This window comes from Centrocercus urophasianus, unplaced genomic scaffold (genome assembly GCF_019232065.1).
Source record: "Centrocercus urophasianus isolate 14NV4802_14NV808 unplaced genomic scaffold, USGS_Curo_1.0 seq_1018, whole genome shotgun sequence".
Taxonomy (NCBI): domain Eukaryota; kingdom Metazoa; phylum Chordata; class Aves; order Galliformes; family Phasianidae; genus Centrocercus; species Centrocercus urophasianus.
In genome coordinates, this window is record NW_024884163.1 from 14395 (window position 1) to 34172 (window position 19778).

Sequence of the window (19778 nt, forward strand, 5' to 3'; positions counted from 1 at the left end):
CTAGGTTTAGACTGTTCTGGGCAAACTCAGCATGTATGAAAGTGGTGCAGGTACCCAAATAACACCCAAACTACACCCTGTATTAATCACTCATGCCCTGGTCTTGCAGACATCTACACACACGTTCCTCCCATGAGTAGTCCTGTTGACTGAAATAGGCCTACGTACACTGGGGTTAGACATATGTGTTTCTGTTTGCAGGACTGGGGACTTTTATTGCACCATTACAGGTTCGCTTCATGGAGAAGGGCTTGTGCACTCTTCTCTTACTGGGGATTGAAAGATAATGTTGTGTTTATACAGCTTTGGAATACAGCCTGCACTTTTTTGGGGGGAAAAAAAAAGTGGGAAAAAAAAAAAAAAAAAGAAACGAAGATACAAAAAGAAGGAAACCCAAGAGTTCTAAGGCAAACTGTCAAATGGCACATCATACCTACTTTGTCATTCATTTAAATAACATCACAAAGGCAGACCAAAGGAGTTCTGTAAACATATACCATACAGTACATCAGCCACGGGAAAATAAAAAAAGAAAATAACCCTGTAATTCTTTTCTTTCTGTATTGATATTCTTGTAATTGAAAGAGATTGCCTAGCCACTAATTCTAATGTTGTGTTTTCTGATTTGTATTTTTCTTCTGTTTTTTTTTTATTTAAAAAAAGAAGAAGTAGGATGCAGTGGTTTGAAAATAAATAGTCCCTGAATGAAAACAAGGGACAACATGGAAACCGGGTTCATAGAAACTTAGAAAATACAAAATATAAAAAAGTTTCATAGGTTACTTTTTTCCAGTTTAGGAAAAGATATGCTGAAAAGAGTTTTCTTGTTTTCCTTACAAAAATTAAGGCGAGCAGTTCGTTGTGGCAAAATGTTAACACTGAATCAGTTTCTGACTGTACCTTTTTGTATCTCTTCATGCTGAAATAGAAAATGTACAGATGATGGCATAAGATAAACAGACAGGGAGTTTGCTCAAAACAATACAAAAAACTCCCGTTACGATCCTTATGAAATCTCTCTCTGCTTTACTGTAGAGTGGACCTTTTCCTTCAGATCTGATTGTGCATATATTTCCACTGGCTGCTTTCTGTCTGAGGGCATGAAGAAAAATTCATGCCTTCCAAAGCTCAAAGAAGCCCTGGAAATCAGTTTACATTCATCAGCATATACTAACACACTTGAATTCCCATGTAATTTGGCTGCAGTCTAATGGCTAGTATGGACAAGCTGATGTCCAACAAGGCTGTTGCACTTGCAGAAGAAAATGATTGGAATAAGCATGTTTCAGGCAGTGTAGCTAAGACTCTCAGAGTTCAGACTGATTTGCTTTTGTTTTGTGTTTTGCTTGACCTCAGATATGGAACTACCATTGACTAACAAAGACATACCCTTTGCAACTCACCTTCAGGTTTTTGTTTTTGATCTGTCATGGCCCGTGAACCATGAAGTTCATATGAACACAAAAAACACTGGCCTTCCTAGGCACTCAATGTCAGCTACAGGTACCGAGCAGTAGGTATTTGGCAGGTTTAAGTTTTAAGGCTTGTGCTCTACTTCTAACCACTGAAGGGCCACTTCTGAGCTCTTACATGCCACCATCTCCCTACTACATTGTGCCTCAAATGTCACATGGTCTCAGATGTATTCTGGTCCCAGCCTCAGCATGCATCTCCCAAAGCTGGCCACTAAGGGAGTCATCCCCAAAAAGCTGAGTCTGTATTGAACCAGAAGATCATCTGACTGGGGAGTGCAAGGCTGAAGAGAAGGATGGACAGATCAGATAAGGAGTGGTACCCGAGAATGTCCTCAGTCAAATCCAAATGTCATGAGCAGAGGACTGTGGGGAAAATGTCTGTAAGGGGAAGAGTGGTAGGGAAAACGTTTGGCCTGGGAAGAGGTGAGGAGGCCAGGGTGGCCATGAAGGCAGGATCACACCCAGAGGGGGAATGACTGGCCAGTCCAGGACGAGAGATGCAGAAGATGTTTTTTGAGGTGAGGTATGCTGGCCCCAGAATGACAGAACTACTGCAAAGCATGTCTGCAGGCCTCACACTGGCTCTTGAGTAGGTTGAGTCAGACTCCAGAGGCTTTCATGGTGCAGAAAAGAAGTAAAAACTGTTTTACTGTCCCTCTGGTTTATGTCACAAGGTTCTTGCAATTCTTGAAGTTCTAAGCATGCCCTGCTGAAGCCTTGGCTATTTCCCCATTGCACAGTGCCTGGACTGGAGCAAGCAATGATGATGTGACTAAAGCTGCATGGGTCAGCGCTCCTCAGCTAAGTTGCAGTGACTTCACATTGCTCCTTGGAAACACACAAAAAGCCCTGAAATGGTTCTGTGTGATGGTGTCAGGGTCTGGATTACCACGGCCAGGCTGATGAATAGCAATAGGATGAGTTAGGATAGCTCAGCCCCCGGGGTCAACTACCCACACCTTGGTCTGCTAAACTTGAGGACTGCCTCATGAAGCCATGTGATAGAGCTGAAAGCTCATGGCCTTGATTTAAGAAGTGTTGAGATTTGTAAATAGTTACCACTTCTGGAAAAACAACAACAACAACAACAAAGCAAAAAAACCAACAACCCAACAACGAACCCAAAACATTCCAAACCAACAAAAATACAGGTTGCTAATCTCCAACACAGTTTCTAGCAAACAGACACTAGCAATAATTGTCACAGCGCACAACCTTGCAGCCATTCTCTTCTCTGATACAACTGTTAATCACATAGGCCTGAGTCAAGTGATGATTTTCAGAGTTTCTGTTGCTGGGTTTGGTCCTTCTCTCATCCAAAAGCCCCAGCGGAGGCTGAGGAACATGCAGAAATCTATTACATGTTAAATCAGGCCACTGAAGCAAAATTCAGAGGCCAGCATAATTCCTGCAGGTGTCAGATGGATGTAGCTCTCTTTTCTTAATCACCGATTTTCTTTTTTTATTACTGTAACCTGGGCAGTGGTGAAAAGTTACATTGACTGACTCTGTATTGACAGCTAAGTGATCATACATAGGAACTACCTTTTGCATTTTCTTGTGTCTGTTTTTAGTGTGCCTCATATAACCTTTGTAATGAGCAAGTGTCTTTTTTACTGGCACAGAAAGAAAAGAGTACAGAGCAAGAACTGTTTAATCAGATGCTCTGAACTAGCAATTAATGCAGTAAAAGCACCATCCAAGAAAATACAGAAATACCATAGGAACCACCTCAGAATGAAAAGAGGCTTGTTGTTACTTTCTTTCTTTCTTTCTTTTTAATATATTTTTTTTCTGTTGTATTCATTTTTAAAGTCTGATAGTTTCAAAGACACTTCAAAATACTCTTCAGTATTTTTAACACTATCAGAAAAACACAAATCCTGATTTTCAGTCTCACTTCTACTGTTACAAATCCAGACTAATTTCACCAGAGAGAAGTTGCACCTAAGCAAAACCAATGTGAGACAAGAATCAGGCTCATAGTATCTTACCACGAAAAAGCTGGCTGCTTTTTCGTTGTAGTTAGAAGAAACAATGGACTGAGAAATAAAGAGACATCTATTGATTCTGGATGCATTCACCTTTTTAAAGTTTAGCTTTGAGACATTTTTTTAAAGGCCTGATTTTCAGAGGGCAGAAGAAAAATCTGTTGGAAATCGGGCCTCTCTGAAGTATCCCACACCAGGAAGTGAAGCATCCAAAACCACCAGCATTTTTAAAATGTCAGCCTTACGGCGCTAGGATCGCTTTCTGAAACAGCTGCTTAAACAAAACTCTGGTAGGCCTCCACGGGAGTTTTGGCTAGGTAAGCATGTCAGGATCAGACCCATCACTTGTCAGTACGTCAGTGCACTGGAGGTGCACTCAGTGAAAAACAACAGTTTCCTAATGCAGAATAAAAATCTGGCCTTGCCCACATTTCCAGCACTGAGAATTTCCCCACTGAATTCAGTGTGAGCAGGGTCAGATTGTGAGAGAAGATTACTTATATTCTAGGGAAATAGAAAGCAGTATCTCTCCTCTACTGGAGTTCAGCAGGAAACTTCACATATAACATTGGCAGAGTTACTGAAAGGCAAGTAATTAGATCAGTAACCCCATTTCACTTGGTGTTACAGCTGCATCTTTTTCTTGTCAAGTTACTTTCTGTTGTAATTCGGGGAGATGAAGTTCACATACAATACTGTAATCTGGAAGATTTATATAAGGCAAAATTATCATTCATATGTTTTCTAGAAAGAATAATTAAGGTCCACTTTTGGTATTACCAATAAGCAGAAATGGCTGATGGATTTCTGTGACACTGCAAACTAAACTGAAAAGTTACTATAAAACAAAACTATGCAAACCTTTCAGGAAGGAAGTTTTAGGAAATTAAAATAGTAAAATGATCTAAGTCTTCCCCTGAGAAATAAAAAGTAGCATCTATAAAATAATGTTTAAATGTGATTTTTGTCTTAAAAAAGAGAAGTGACATTCTTTAAGGCTCTCATATCTGGCTGCTGTGAAATTCAGACTCCCATAAAATCCTAGGAAACTGATGAAGCCTGCCAGATATCCAAAGAAAATGTAAAAAGTGTTTTCATTATATATATTATATATATGTATAGATCAAATAAATATGAAAACATTTGTTCCATTTCCCACTTATCTCTCACTCTGCAATATTAAGGAGAAAAATAAAATAAAATCTCCAACCACTCCTCGAACCCCAAAGTGTGCATCTGATGGGAAAATAACCATGCGTTCCTCTTCCTGAAGAACTAGAAATCAAAGCAACCCAACTGCAAGGCAATGGAGGCATTCACTTCCAGTTCACAGTATTGCAGCTAGAAGAACAATGAGGTCTAGGTAAGTGATGGAGCAGGAGCTGCCGGAGTGGGGAAGAAGAAGGTGTTCACATGACAATACAGCATTGACAGCGCTTTTTCTTTTGTGTACCTGGGGCAGCTTCCAAGGGCAGGCTCTCTTCCTTCCCCTCAGGAGAGGAGGGCTCTGTTGTGTCTGACAGGGGCCTGCCAGAGACCAGCTCAGCGGCGTTCCCATCCATGGTGGAGATGTCTGTCACTGTCTTCTCTCTCAAAGACTTCTCATCGTCTTCATCGATCAGAACCAACTCTGCTTTGATGGTTTCATCATAGCCCAGCACTTTTTTCGTCTCCTCTTCATCGTCAATGCTCTGGTAGCCCATAAATATCATTGTCACTGGTTGATCTGCACTGGCTTCTGGAACTTCGCCACCACGGGGTTTGTCTTGGGGCTGGGAATTCACAGCATGCCCTTTGTTTGGTTTGTGTACCATTTCCAGCTTTGCCTCCTTGAAGAGCATTTGCTCCTTCATATGGCTAAGGTTTCCATCAGCTACTGCACTTCTGTCTGACACAGTCATTATTTCATACCCTCCTTTTACATTTGATTGTCCAGCTTTTTGCATAAGTTCATCTACGTCCTTTGAGCTTAATTTATGTACTCCGTTTTCTACCACTGTGCCACCAGAGTGAACCTCATAGACTACCTTGGTACCATCATCATAGACTTTGAATCCTCTTTGATGGGCCTCATCTGGGCCAACAGGTGAAGCAGAGACAATCTTGGTCTCTCCTGTCTGTTTGTCTTTCTCCACATTAATTTCCATGGTGCACAAAGCTTGAATGAAAACAAGAAAGGAAGTGCATGTTACAACAAAAAAAGCCAGTGAATGGTTAATTGCCAAACAGACAAAGAAAACTATGGTGCCCCTTTTCCTGTCAGCTGCTTCTAAAGGGTCAAGTGCTTTACGTTAGAAGTGGAATGCAATGCTGTGAACAGAGATAGTTACTAATTTACAGCTTCTTGTGTAGTTGGAGGCAAGACATACCTGCGTCAGATGGGATGCAGTCTTCCAACTCACACTATGTGGGGCTGCCTCTGGTCAGTCAGGAGTGCCAAGAGCACTTAGGTTAGGTGTACTTTAGACAAAGGGAAGTGACAGCATGCAGTCTGGCCTCACTATTTCCCTTCTGAACTTGCCTCAAAATTAAATAATAACTAAAACTAAATCTAATTAAACTAATCTCCAGCAACCTGTTTATATTCTTTTCCTTTTCTGTCATCAAACCACCAGTTAGCTGGTAAGAAGTTTTGTTTGCTGCAAGTAGCACCCAGACTTGATAAACACTTACACTTGCTTATCTCTTCCATCTATGGCATTCAAAACATTTTAGAGGGGTGAAGAACCGTTTTTTTTTTTTAATCCTGTTCTACAAGTAGAAAAACAAAATCACATGGGAATGAGATAATTTTTCCTGTAGATTTGTGACAGGACAGATCTCTTCTTCCACACCAAGACTTCAACAGTGATCTCTGTTTGCAAGGTAATAGAATACATTAAATGGCCTTGAGGAGCTCCCACCCTTCTTTGGATAAGCCTAAGCATCGTCTCCAAAGGGGAAAGGTGAAGAAAAAGGTAATAATGAACCAATTTTCAAAGCACCATGAAACAATGGATAAAAATACGTGTGTGAGGGATGCTGTTTTAGAATAGCAATTAAACTTTTCTAGCAGTTAAAAAAGACGCAGCAATAAGTCGAAAATAGTTGAGACCACACAGCAGGAATAGTATTCATCACTCTAACCCTCATTTTGAGACAAAATGGCATCTCACTGGAGAGCTTTTCAAAGAAAAATGTGTAAAGGCTTCACGGATTTTCCAGAGGCAGAAGTGTTCATCTGTTTAAATATTCCTTGCATATAGATTAAGACATTCTTGAACAGACAAGCACAGACACTTACGAACTACCACAAGCAATGAGAAGTGTTTGTGAAACTTATGATGACCGTCTTCACCAATGACCCTAAATAGCATAATCATGATTTTTCTTACCTGAGACACCAAAAACTGGTGTCTTGGCTTTCTTCCTGCCTTTTTTTTCAAGTGAACATAGAATAATTTGCCCAAGGGTCAGTGTAGCTTGATATGTTTGTATTTTAAACACCATTACGATTAAAAACTACACATAAAATGCATTCTTTCAGTCTTACTATTCTCATGGAGTAGAATATTTTAAAATGTATTCTCAAAATGAAATCTCTCATCAGCATTATGTAATTAATCACGTGGTGCATCATGAACACCACTGTATCTTTAGATGAAAAATTTAGATACTGTAGAATGGGTGTAGCTGACAATATCCTACATATTAGGAAGAATTTGATCAACAAGTTCCAGCACTGCATGGAACTCTCTGTGCTGAAGACAGACCTGATTTAGAAAGTTCACAAGTGTGGTCATGTCCTTGTGTATTTGATGTTTGTCAAATTAGCTTAAACATTTGCCACTGTCAACATTTTCTTTTTATCTATGATAACTTAGCAGTAGTGTTTTTGATATAACTTGTGCTTTATGACCTACCCTGGAGATCACATCAAAGCTACTTTTGCAAGTAAATGCATAAATATATCTGAAAGTCTTGGAAAGCTGTTCACTAGTGAAGCACATTGCCATGGGAGAAATGAATAACAGAACTCTGTTTATCCACTGATATGCACAGTGCTACTTCTCTACAGGAAAATCTAGCAGTCCAGCTTGTCAACATAGCTGAGAACTGAACTAATGCAGATTTATAAAATTTATTCAGCAAGAGCTTATTTACTGCAAATGTGCTCTGTTAACACAATACAAAGCTGTCTGACAATGGAGTTGAAACTGAAAGCAGTACTAGAAGATGACAGCCTGTATTCATGGGGACAAGCCTTCTGTACAAGCTTTAATTAAAGTGTAACATGACACAGTGCTTCATGACAACAAGATCCCAATGTACATATGAAAAGAACTGGCTTCTCGCTATTGCTTTAAACTGTGGGATTCTGAGGCTATTCTTTTAAAAAATCTTAATAGACTTTGAAAATGTATTAAGATGGATGTTACCCTTGTAGACTGTTAGCTAGACATGTGCTAGTGTCTTCTCATACACAGAATACTCTTCTCAAGGGATATGTGAACAAGGCTTCTTGGTCATCCAAAGAGTGAAATAAATGTTTGCATTCTTGGTATCGACAAAATGGCACAAAACATACAGTGAAAAACTTGCTTTTCAGACAGATTAGGGTAAGCACTGGTGGAAGAGAAGCTTTTAGTACGGCTTGCAATAGGAACATTTTATCTGAACAAAATGACATATCCAATAGTGGTCTACAGTGTCTCAGCTGCAAAAGCTGCTTTGTTATGCTTACTAACTCGTTCTTCCTGATAACCACCTTTTCTTTTCTTATTCCTCTAGACACCTCTTAAGTAGCCACAAGCAGTTTGGTTTGAGATAAGGAACACGCTGTTTAGAGAAGAAGGCTCTTTAAAATAAGGAACACGTGCAGATTTTAACGATCACACCGGTACATTTAGGACACGTACACAGTCTGAAAATAAGTGTTACAATGCTTTCTGTATGGCTGCAAGCACAAAACACATAATTATAATTCTCCCCACACTTTTTCTTGAGAGGAAAGAATGGTAACAAAGTGGTATAAAGTGGCATTTAAGTTTGAAGCATGACTGGAGGCTTGTGAGTGCTTGTATGTCTCATTCATCTTGAGGGGAGTCACTTGGGTACAATGGAGGAGGTAAAACCATGGTGTGGATACTGTGTATTTTTCTAAGCAAAGATGGAAGGAACTAAGTGTTTTCACACACAAAAAATGACACATTTCCTACGCTGCTTGTGTTTGGTCAATATGTAGTGTTTTGAGAGAGCTCTCTGCTGCCTAAAAAGCCTTGACTTATTTGAAAAATATGTATCAAACAGCATTTCCTGGCATTTAAATGATATCGGGAGTCCAGACCAATTAAGGAAATATAACAAAGAAGAGTTCATGGCTACTGGATTGGTATTATAAAGCTTTGCTCCTTGAGACTTACCAGCTACTCTGCTTGCTCCGTCCCGCCCAGGAACTGGCTCTGGTGATCGTGAATAGAGGGTTGGGAGTTCAGGGATCTGGGAGCAAATGTAATTTACTGCATCTGGTGTCAGAGAACAGGAAACAGTTAGATTTGTGCTTCGAGCCCCAGTGGCTTCATTGCTTAGACAGCAGAGTGTTAATTTGTCAGCCCTGACAATAGTTGCTGGAGCTTTGTATTAGATAATTGGATCAAAGCAAACAAAATGCAAAGTCACAGTCGTGTGATTGGTGTTCAGTAAACTAGCTGAGGTAGGAGGGAATGGGTCCAGATGACTCAAACCTTGTGTAAGTTCAACACACAAAATTATTTGTCAGGAGGTTCTGGATTTATCAAGTCTGTGACCTTTAAATATGGGAAGTGTTGGGGGGAAAGATGGGGTGGGCAAGGAACAAACCTGGAGTAATATCTAGCATAACAAACATCTCACATAGAGATATAAAAGCCTAAAAATGCTGTTGTTGGCTGAAAGAGATGAAAGGCCAGTTCTTTTTGTGTGGGTTGTTGGCATATTATAGAACTGCCAGTTGGCTCTTTGTGCTTAGAGATATTAATATAGCTAATAATGAAATAACATATAGATATAGTCTAGAAGGGTGCACATTGTGCCCTGCAGCACCTATTAAGTTCTTGCCAGCTCTGTAGTGCCTCTGTTCATTAACAGTGTTCAAAAAAGTAGAGAACTTGCTGGAAGGCTGACTTGCTTACTGTTGTTTACCACAAACTAAATATATTCTTTAGAAAAGACATTAAAGATGTTTTATAAACATATACTGGGAGAAGTTTTATGACTGGGTTAAATATAACTTCTGCTAAGGTTCAGTGGCTGAATCAAAAGACATCTGAGGAGAGATACGCAAGTAACTAACTTTCAGTTTGACTTCCAAAACAAAAGAAGCAGGGAAAAAAAATCAGTTTCTTATCAGTTGGGAATTTTTAAAATTTTGTGTGGAAAAGGTGAAATTTCTGTTCAAACATGAAATTCCATCTGGTCTGACACAGAAGATATGTTGTCCTCCAAGGATACGTTGCAGATACATTGTGAAATTAAGCTGCTGCATCCTTGATATGACCTGGTTCACCTGTGAGGAGAGGAGGTAAAATCTGCCTTCCTCAGCGTCTCTTGTTTGTGAGCAGGTGAAATACAAAGAATTAATGCAGACAGTGAATGTGAAATGGAGAAGGATGAGAGAAAATGAGGTTCCATGTTGGTGGCTACATCACTGCTGGCATTTCTCTTGTGAGTGGAGATACGTTCACTGTGTTCCCTGTTGGCCAACATCCACGCCCCCAAAAAATCAAGAAACACATGTTGTACCCGATGGCACTGCCAATAAGAGTCACCTCTAACTCCATGTCACCTCTAACTCCATGTTAACATGTCACCTCTAACTCCAAACCTGCTCCTTTGAAGGACAGCTGTGCCTGCTGCGAGTGGAATGGTTTTATGCCCTAGTAGCCTGCAGAGGCCACTGGAGCTGCTTGATACGATGAGGTAGTAATTGCAGTCCTGAAGAGGACAGTTCACCACTGGAGCAATGGAAATGACTCAAGAAAGGTCCCTTCCAATCCAACCCATTCTGTGATTCTACGATCCTATGAAAGAGACCTGCTCTGTCTTTTCTGTTTCCAGGGTCAGAATAGGATGAGGACGAGGCACAGTGTAAATTCATTCAGGAAAGTCAGGAAGTTGTTACCGAAGTTCAGATGAATTTCAAAAAACTCAGCTGGGGAAATACTGCTTTATTTCACACTTCAGTGACAAATGGCAGTCTTGGCAACTGAGCCTTTATATTTTCAATGCACAATGTTTCCTTGAAGGTTCTTTTTTCTAAATTTTTTTCTTTTTAGCAATATGGTCCAGGAGAAATTATTGTTTAGGACACAGCTGACTGAACAGTGGCCAGTAACAGCTGCTTTCTTTTGTAGGGTGTCTTGCCTCTGGTGAGAAATTGGTGCAATGCTCTCTGTTGTTATTCTGTGAAACATCACCAGCAAATGAGCAGGCTAGTATTGAAAACTGAAGTAATTTCTCAGAAGTAAGAAATGTTGAGACTGCTTCTGGGCCATAACGAGAAGGCACTTTGTATTCTGGAAATGGCAGAAATTTAGTAATTATTTACCCCACCGAATGTGATGCTGGAACAGCAGTTTCATTGCACACTCATCCAATGACCTGAGTGACAGACTTGTCTGTCCATGTATGGGTGTTGTCAGCACATCCCATCATTTAGCACTGCTGTTGTCCAGCAGTAGGCCAAGCACTTCTCACTGTGATGCTTGCATGTCTATGGACTTTAGTAAGGTATTGACTTTTTGGCCTCTTGTGTTAGAAGGCAATGTCTTTCAGTTGCTGCTAGTATTGACTCAGCTTAGAAACATAATAAAGTACTTTAAAATGTTGTTCAAGGACTCCAGACAATCTCCAGTTACCAGAGAATGGGAAAGTTGTAGTGGGGGGGACGGGTATCAGAGGGATATCAGAGGGACTGGGATATTTGGTTTGATTTGTTTTGGCTGTTTCTGTGACAGCTCCCCCCCACCCAACCCTGGACAAAAAGAGCTTATCTCCCTTTGTTTCTCTGTCAACAAGGTCTAAAATCAATATGAGAGCAATTCTACAAGGAGCAGCTGAGACACAATTAGCATTTTGTTCACATAAGAAGTTAGACGGGTCATAAATTAAGGCATTTGAACTGACTCCATTCAGTAGGTCCATTTCAACCTTTGATGAGCTATTAATATCTAAGAATGCCATAAAACATGCCCTGTGGCTTTTCATACTATTTACAACAAGGTACATTTTAGGATTATGGCACTTCTCTGCATTATCAGACTACTGAAGTGACTGAGAACACATATAGGGCCTGGTAATCTTTCAAGGGTGCTTACACAGAACAAAACCTTTGGGGCTGCTCAAAGTGGCTCACGGTGAGCTCGTTTTCCAAGAGCTTGATTTATTTTAAAATGTCTAACTACCAACAAACTGGGTGCCTGAGTTCTGCCATGCACACTGGCACTCAGGACAGGGCTGTTCCCCTGTGAAGCCATCTAGTTCTGCAGAGCATTATGGCAGGGTGAACAAAGATGATGAGCCCACGCCACACTTGTAAGATCAGGAACATGGCTCAGAGCAGGTGGCTGTGTGTCAATCCAGATTGGAGCAGAGGAAACTAGATGGGTTGCTAAGCCAGCAGCTGGGAATCAAACCATCCACATCAGGTTTTCAGTCACAGTGTTGTCAAGCACATGTTAACATACACAAGATTCAAACAGCTCATGCAAACTGTAGAGTTGCTGCAGCTATGGCTTTTGCCTGTTCACTGAAGTAGCAGACTGCAGTTTGCATTCTGATGGCTTAAGGCTGCAGGGAATGAATTTACCCCAGGGCAAAGAGTCAACAGAGTCATGTTGGATCTTAATGGGGCTTTTAGTTTATGCATACACTGAGTCACAAACATACGCACACATGGAGTGCGAGCACTGTCTTTTCTATTTGTTCACACTAGGCATGCAGAACAATACTACAGAGTTCCTGGTTTTGCCTGTAGACATGGAAAGCAATAAATGACACCATCCCTAGTGTTATCTCAGGTCTTGTTTAACTGGAGAGCTTCTCCTGTGGGCCTAGGGCACCATAGGCTGGCAGAAGGTTGACTGCAGAGTACAGAACCACTGGCAGAACCTTGTTTTCCGCTCAGCTTTATTTTGTGTGGCAATCTATAATGGCAAAATATGTTTGTACCCTGGAAATGTGGGATTCGAGTTTATTGTGTCTGGATGACTTCAGGCTCATAGGTGGTCACTGCCAAAACAGTCACTCAGGAAGGATACCGAGCCACTGGGTTGACCATCACTGTCTACCACCTCTTCTCTCCCCTCATCTCCCTCTGTATTTCTCTGGGCTCTGAGCTCTCTGCTCAGTTTTTTTTACACAAGCAAAAGCTATGTCAGCGCCACATACATGGCACAGAAGCACGTAGAGGGATACATTGGTGAGGTAAATCACTTTATACATCGTCACTACATTTAGAATAAAGGGAAATATGTATTCTGCGAACTAACATGAGATATATGAACTCAGTCTTCCAGGCATCAGTTGAATGGTCTGCCAACATAGGTAGCAATTGGTGTATGTACTGACTCTGTATGTTTTTACACAGCTTTCCTGTAAAATGAAATGGTTCCTATCATTTTCCTCTGCAACATACATTATACAGTTGACAAACGAATGATCTGCTAGGTGCTACATTACGTGCTAATACCTGTAAGCACTGATTCCTGTTTAGGAAGCTTATCGTTCTGCACAGGTACAATATATTTGCCATTTTGGATATTTATTTACTTTGTGATAGACAACTTCAAAAGCTTCAGGAAAGAGAAAAAAACTGGAGGAACTAGAAATTTGCATCTTATCAGTTTGAAGTTGGGTGCTGGGAACCTGTGTCTGGAGTACAGAGTTATCTGCAGATGGATCAATGTGCTGTCCTTCCTGGGTCCTGATGGTCGTGGAGGTGCACAGCAAGACTTTTTGCAACAAACTGTATGTTTTGTTCACCCAGACACCTGCAGTATTTAGATTGACCACATATCTTGTCACATTGAGCTCATAAACTAGGAATTATTGCATCCTCATTCATCTACGCAAGGCTTTCCTTCAATGACAGTAGTCACAGATAGAATGTCTTTCATCAGAGAAGTAATCCAATTTTAATCAAAAGCAGATTGTTGCTGTAAATTAGGAGTAGTCCACATTGTATTTAGCAGTTTGTTAATAGTATGAGCTCATGAAGGGGGAGCATAGATCACTGAGCAGGTGAAAAGGAATCTGCACTGTTGGGCTGTCGTGTTGTGGAAGAGGTCAGTAACTTGGAAGACATCTGGATGTCTTGATCAATGACTGTTTTAAGACATCCCTTATTTTATTTTTCCTAGTATGTACATAGCAGTCGCTGGAGCCCTACCAAAGGAATGCTGCCCCACAGAAACAGTGACATTTGTGCTTGCACTACAACAACATCAAAGAAAAAGGTAATGGCTCTAGCAGTAAATCAGAATCACGCAATGAATGGAAGAATCCTCACTCTGTAAACTTTTGCAACACAGCTATGTAACGTTTGTTAAACTCAAAGATAAACAGTAGTAAAAAGGCACTTACCACCATCCTGGTGTGAGAAAGTCTGTGAAGAGAAAAAAGAAAGAAGACTGGTTAAAACTTTTTAGGGTTGCTTTTATGGTTCTTTGTCACTTTTACATGGGTAACTGGGTCTTTGGCTCCTCAGGTCTAAGTGCAGTTAAAGGCCAAGGAGGAGGGACATGTTTGTAACAGAAAGGAGAACTCTTGCTGTTTTTCATAGGCAGCATCATTCAAAAGTGGCATTTATGTCAAATGATGCTATTTTTGGGTGCTACTGGGAGGGGGAAGCTTGAGATTCCTTCCAGGCATCCTGACATCTTTCACTAGGTTCCAAAAGCTCACATGCAGATAAGCTATGAGATAGGGTACTAAATCTCCTTCTTGAAAAGGCTGGAATGGAGAGGGGAAATCCAAATAGTCCAAACCAAAATAGATCTGACACCTTTGTATCTTTGCTGCTTTTGGTCATCCTGGTTTGAAATAAATGCTCTGCAACTGCCCTCAACCTTCCTGTAAATGCATGAATTATAGCTGCTACTTTGGAATAGTGCTAAGAGTCTCAGTTTCAGTCTATGTCCAATGTTTTGCTTTTTTTTTTTTTTTAAATACCTTTTGCAAGTTGTCGAAGGACTTCTCAGTCTCCTTTAGTTTCTCCAAAATGATTTGTTCTTTGGCAGATATTTGAGATTCCTCACTTTCTAATTTCTGTATTTCTTGTTCCAACCTGTGGAAGACACACAGACATACACATACACAGAAAAATAAAGCTTATGAAAGACATTTCAGTGAGATAAAGTCACCAAGGTAGTAATTAGAATTTCAAGTGTCATAAGAAATACTTCTATACTTGCTATTCACATCTTACTTACTAGTATGTGAATGGACATGGATTATTTATAAAGCATATACTCAAGGCAAAAAACATAATTTTCTTATACAGACTTTTGCAAAAAAAGTGCAGGTTAACTAAAAGTACACCTTCATCCTAATTCCTTTAACATCTCTCAGACATGCACTTCCATTGTGGAAAGCAGAGTATTGACTATAACTGTAGAAATGCAGTAATGATTAGAGGAATGCTGCTCCGAGTGCTGCTGTACTACAGACAATGGAAGTGGAAATAGCTTTTGGAAGCTGGCAGACAACTGGTTGTATTAGGAATTTTTTAGGAGCAAATGCATCACCCAATTTCCTTAATGACGCTGGTTGGCTGGAGCTTTCTTCTAGGGTAGCTAAAAGCCTTGGATCTCCATCCATGCTTCCTACTGTTACTGGATGGTACAGTAACATACACATAATAAAATACCCAGAGAACAGTGTTATTCTTCTAGGTGGCAAACAGGCTTGTTGAACTTGGTGAGATCTAACAACACTCACTTCTGAAGATGCAGTTCATACTGATGTGGGATATTCTTTAAGCACAAAAACACAAGGTCAGATTCTCCATTACCTTAACTTAAACCTGCTTTTATTGCCATGATTTATACCAATATTATTCAGTTATATTCTTTCTATTTTTAAGCTCATCATTGTTCCTATTTTCTCAATTTCGGAAACTAATGAACAAAGGGACAAATTTTTGCTCTTCTCCATCTCTGTTCAGCACAGGGCTTCATTAATGCTTGTTTAATCAGAAGGCAGAGGGCAAGGAGAAGGTGACTGTGCACACTGAGCTGGGAGGCAGGGAAGGATTACTCCTTTCAGGAGCTCAACAGCTTGGGTTGCTTACAAAATTCATGTGCCCAAATGTAAATATTGTTAGAAACTGCAGTCCCAATCCACCTAATGCTTTCTCCAAGTTAATATAAAATGCTTAAAAAAAGCTAATGTTTCATTCTAGTGAGATAGAGGAAGTTGGTACAGGGAATACTGCAGGGAGAAAGTTTTTCTTTCATCTGAATTTTCCTTCCCAGGAAATATTTTTAAATTTAAGTGGAAAAATCATTTGCCACCGAGGTCAGAGATTGCCATGCTCCTACTTAATTTAGAAGTCAACAGAAAGGTGGTTCCATTTTCTCCCATGTCCCTCGGGCTGATGAGTAGATCCATGCACATTTATACCTTGCTGACAAAGACATTTGAATTATTATGTTCTGATAAAATTATGTCGTGGAGCTGGGTGAGTGGGGTTTTGGTAGTGTGTCTCTTTTCTTCCCAGTGAATTACTCAGCAACATGTTCGGGATACATATTGTGCAGCCTGGTGCATGTTGCTAGACACATGACCCAGGAAGAGACTGGAAAATGGCAGTGCACAGAAGTCAGCAACAACAAAATTCACGTGAAAAATTCTTTCAGATGAGCTGGACATGGGTTCGCCAGTTATGACAATGAAAACACTGAGGGCACACGTGGAGAAAGGCAACTCATTTGCTGTGAGTAGCGCTGCAAATGTTTGTTAGACTTCTTGCAATCAGGGGTGATCATAAATGCAGATTTTGTGCACTGGCTCAAAACTGTGAAAGGAAAATTTTGCCATTGTGTGGATTTATAATTTCTTACTTTCTGGATATCTGCTTTTTTTTCTTTTTTTTTTTTTTTTTTTTTTTTTTTTTTTTTTTCTTTTTTTTTTTTTTTCCTACTTGTCTGTGTTCCTCTTAACCTTCACTCCCAGTCCACTTCCACAGTTCCTGCTGCATTCATGCCAGACTACTGTTGCCACTAAAAAAAATTTGGATATATCAAATTTTCCTATTCTGGAAACTTTTTTTTCTTCTTTTTAATTTTTTTAAACCTTCTAGAGTCAGTAATATCAGCAACTTGCTAAAGAGGAAAGGAATTGATTCAGAGCTGCCACTATGAAAGACATGGTAGGGCTCTTAGGGACAGAGTTCCTAGAATGCATACAAATTTGTGCTGTAAGTCCACATTGCTCTTCTTCCACTGAAATCATTGCAGGCAGACTAAGAACTCTAAGGCATTACTGAGACTGGATCTGGTCCTGCAGGCAAAATGCTGGATCCCTAGCTGCAGCAGGAGAAACACGGATCATTCAGATGTGTTTAGCTAGAATGCACTCTGTTATACAGCACGGGGATCATTTACCAAGCGTTATTACCCACAGGAGGTTATTTTATTCCTTTTCACTAAAGTTTACAACTCTAATCTCTATGCTTGAAGGCCGAGGAAATGCTAATGGGATATGTGAGGTAACAGAACCGCTCTGCACAGAATGCCGTTTCCATGTGAGCTGTTGTATACATAAACCAGCAAATCACACAGGTACCAGAGACCTCGCTGGAAAATACATCTTCAGTAGGTAGTTGCGCCTATCATCTTTGGGCTTCTTACACTAAAGCAGTGCAAAAATTAAAGTCACAATACAGACTGAAGGTTGTTTTGTGTCCTTTTTTTGCTGCTGTATCATACTGCCAAATTTTCTGGGTGACCAGCAGTACTGCCAGCTATTTTGGTAACAAGATACAACAGACAAACACAAGTTTAGCCTGAGAAACAGGCACTAATAGCACATTTGTTTCAGGCAACATGCTGTATAATGATCTAAACAGCAATAAATCCATCAAAGTGCGCATACATGCATATACAAAGTCCTTACATTCTTCCAGTGTAAGCTTTCTAAATATTCAATGTCCCTTTCTTCTAACCCAGTTTAAATAGGATGTATTTTAATTGTCATTTGACACCTGGTAAGGAAACCCTCTAGTTCCCTTCTTCCTGGCTTCTTAGCAGACTTCAGGCTAGAGTTTGAATGACAGCCATGACAATAAAGCCATCAAATAAACAACTGCAGTATCAGGAATGCTGTAGGGAATGCACACACAGGAAAATGGAGCTCAAGACTGTTTTGAAGTGGTATAAAACAGCCTGTTAGCCTAGCTGCTTCTCAGCGCAAGTAGTTATCTGATCTCCAGGATCTGCTGAACTGTTGCCATAAGGATTAAAAAACAGCAGGTGATGAATTCAGGAGTTGCTTTGTCATGGGCAGGTCTTTACAGTGAGTGTACTCTGAGTCCCACTTCCCTTCATACCATAGGAACAAAGAGGGGAGATTTCCTCACTCAGAAATCCGACTGGGTCTTGGGCTTTCTGTACCTCAGCTTCCTCTGGTGGACATCTGCCATAAGCACTTGAGGATACAAGAGCATTTTCAGTGGTGTGATTTCCTTGGCTGCAAGGGATGTTTCTCTTGCCACATCTCAGCTCCAAGTTTGTGTCCCAGGAGGTGGAGACAGGAAAGTGGTTATCTGTCCAGCCCTGTTGGGCAATTCCCAGCAGGGCCATCAAGTGCTCTGTTTTGGTCATGCTCTCCTGGAAGCAGCTAACCTGAACACACAAGGAAATCCAGCATATTTCAAGGATTCCTGTGTATCCTGACTTGGCGTCCAGGAGGCTGGGGAAAAGGTGCCTGTTGAAAGTGGTCCAGACTGGATTACGAAAACCTGGTAGTGTCCCATATGATGCTTGGGCTCAGCACTGAGAAGAATGGTCATGAAAACCAGGTGATCTACTTGGTCATTTTTATGGTGATGTCCCACCACAAAGGGGAGAAATCATGAACAGAAGATGTCCAGGAATTCTGTCTCTTGGCCATCATTTTTCTGCCAGTCATGATCTGTGGGTGTTCTCACTCATTGGTTGGTAAGATTACAGAAACAATAATCCAGGTCGGACGGGAGACCTCTAGAGGCCTTCAAACAAGGTTAGTTATGAGATCATACCAGGATGCTCAGGGCTTTGTTCAGTGAAGGCTTGATATCCACTAAGGCTTTGGGGTAAAGAAAGTCTTTTCAAGGTAGGCTTTCTCTTTCAAAATCTGTTAAGTGTTAGATAAGATGCAGAATTCAGAGCAGAACTGCTCAGTGCTGCAGGGGAAAGAGGATGCATCAGGTGTCTGAAGGAAATCTGATTTTTTGCGTTTGATAGGATTTGAGCCTATGTGTCAGCAGGGTGGGATATTCTGAAAGAGCAGGGATGATGGGATGACACCTCATGCGGGGATGCTGGGACCAGAGGCCAAATGAACTTTTGGAGAGTATTTTTAGTTCAGATGACAGAAAGGGAAATTAAGAGGGGAGAGCTAAGAGGTGAAGAGAAAAGAAACAGCTGGTACTGTGGTATATGTAGATGTGCACTGATGTTGAAAACAATGAATTTAGGCCTTTGTCTTCCTCTCTGTTGAAAGATACAAGTGCTTTGCCCTGACCCCAGCACAGACCCTGAAGAGTGCTCTCAGGATGCTCGCACAGTTGATGCACAGCCTCGCTCTTTGCAACAAGGACACACAAATCTTAAGTAAGGAGAGCCATGCCAGAAGACAACACAGCCTCCTCTGTCCAGCTCACTAACTCTGGCACACACATGCTTTCTGGAGATACCTCATCTGGGAGAAAGCTCAGCAGTGTTTTTTTTTTTTCTAGGTAGGATTGTAACAGCATTATAAGCAGGGAGAACAGCCACAGGTTTAAAGACCAGTTCTTTAGCCAGTTTTAGCTCTGAATGCTGGGTTGTACTCCACAACCTGAGAAATATGCCATTTCTGCTGGGAAGACAGATGCATAATAGAAATGATGTCTGTGGCATACATATTGATGTGTCAGTAAAAAAACGAACATTCATCTGCATGAATAAGGGAAATATACAAAGGAAAACAGGAAAGACTTAATCATAATAAACACTGAAAGGGAAAAGGTGAAGGATGCATATGCGAAGTGAGAATGGCTCAGCTGTGAGTATTTTAACACTCTCTAACACTGACACTCTGTATCAACCTGGTA

The 19778-nt window shown here is 40.6% G+C and overlaps 1 protein-coding gene across 1 annotated transcript in view; it reads right to left on the reverse strand.

Annotated features, from left to right (window-relative positions):
• Nucleotides 1–4875: 4875 nt before the first annotated feature.
• Nucleotides 4876–19778, reverse strand: part of LOC122166975 (paralemmin-2-like) — a 28692-nt gene continuing 13789 nt past the window's right edge. Inside the window, exons 3-6 of the mRNA XM_042831137.1 lie at nucleotides 14654–14768; nucleotides 14066–14087; nucleotides 8869–8970; nucleotides 4876–5624 (exon numbers count right to left, since the gene is read on the reverse strand). Coding sequence (XP_042687071.1) covers nucleotides 4876–5624; nucleotides 8869–8970; nucleotides 14066–14087; nucleotides 14654–14768 — 988 coding nt within the window. The remainder of the gene's footprint in view (nucleotides 5625–8868; nucleotides 8971–14065; nucleotides 14088–14653; nucleotides 14769–19778) is intronic.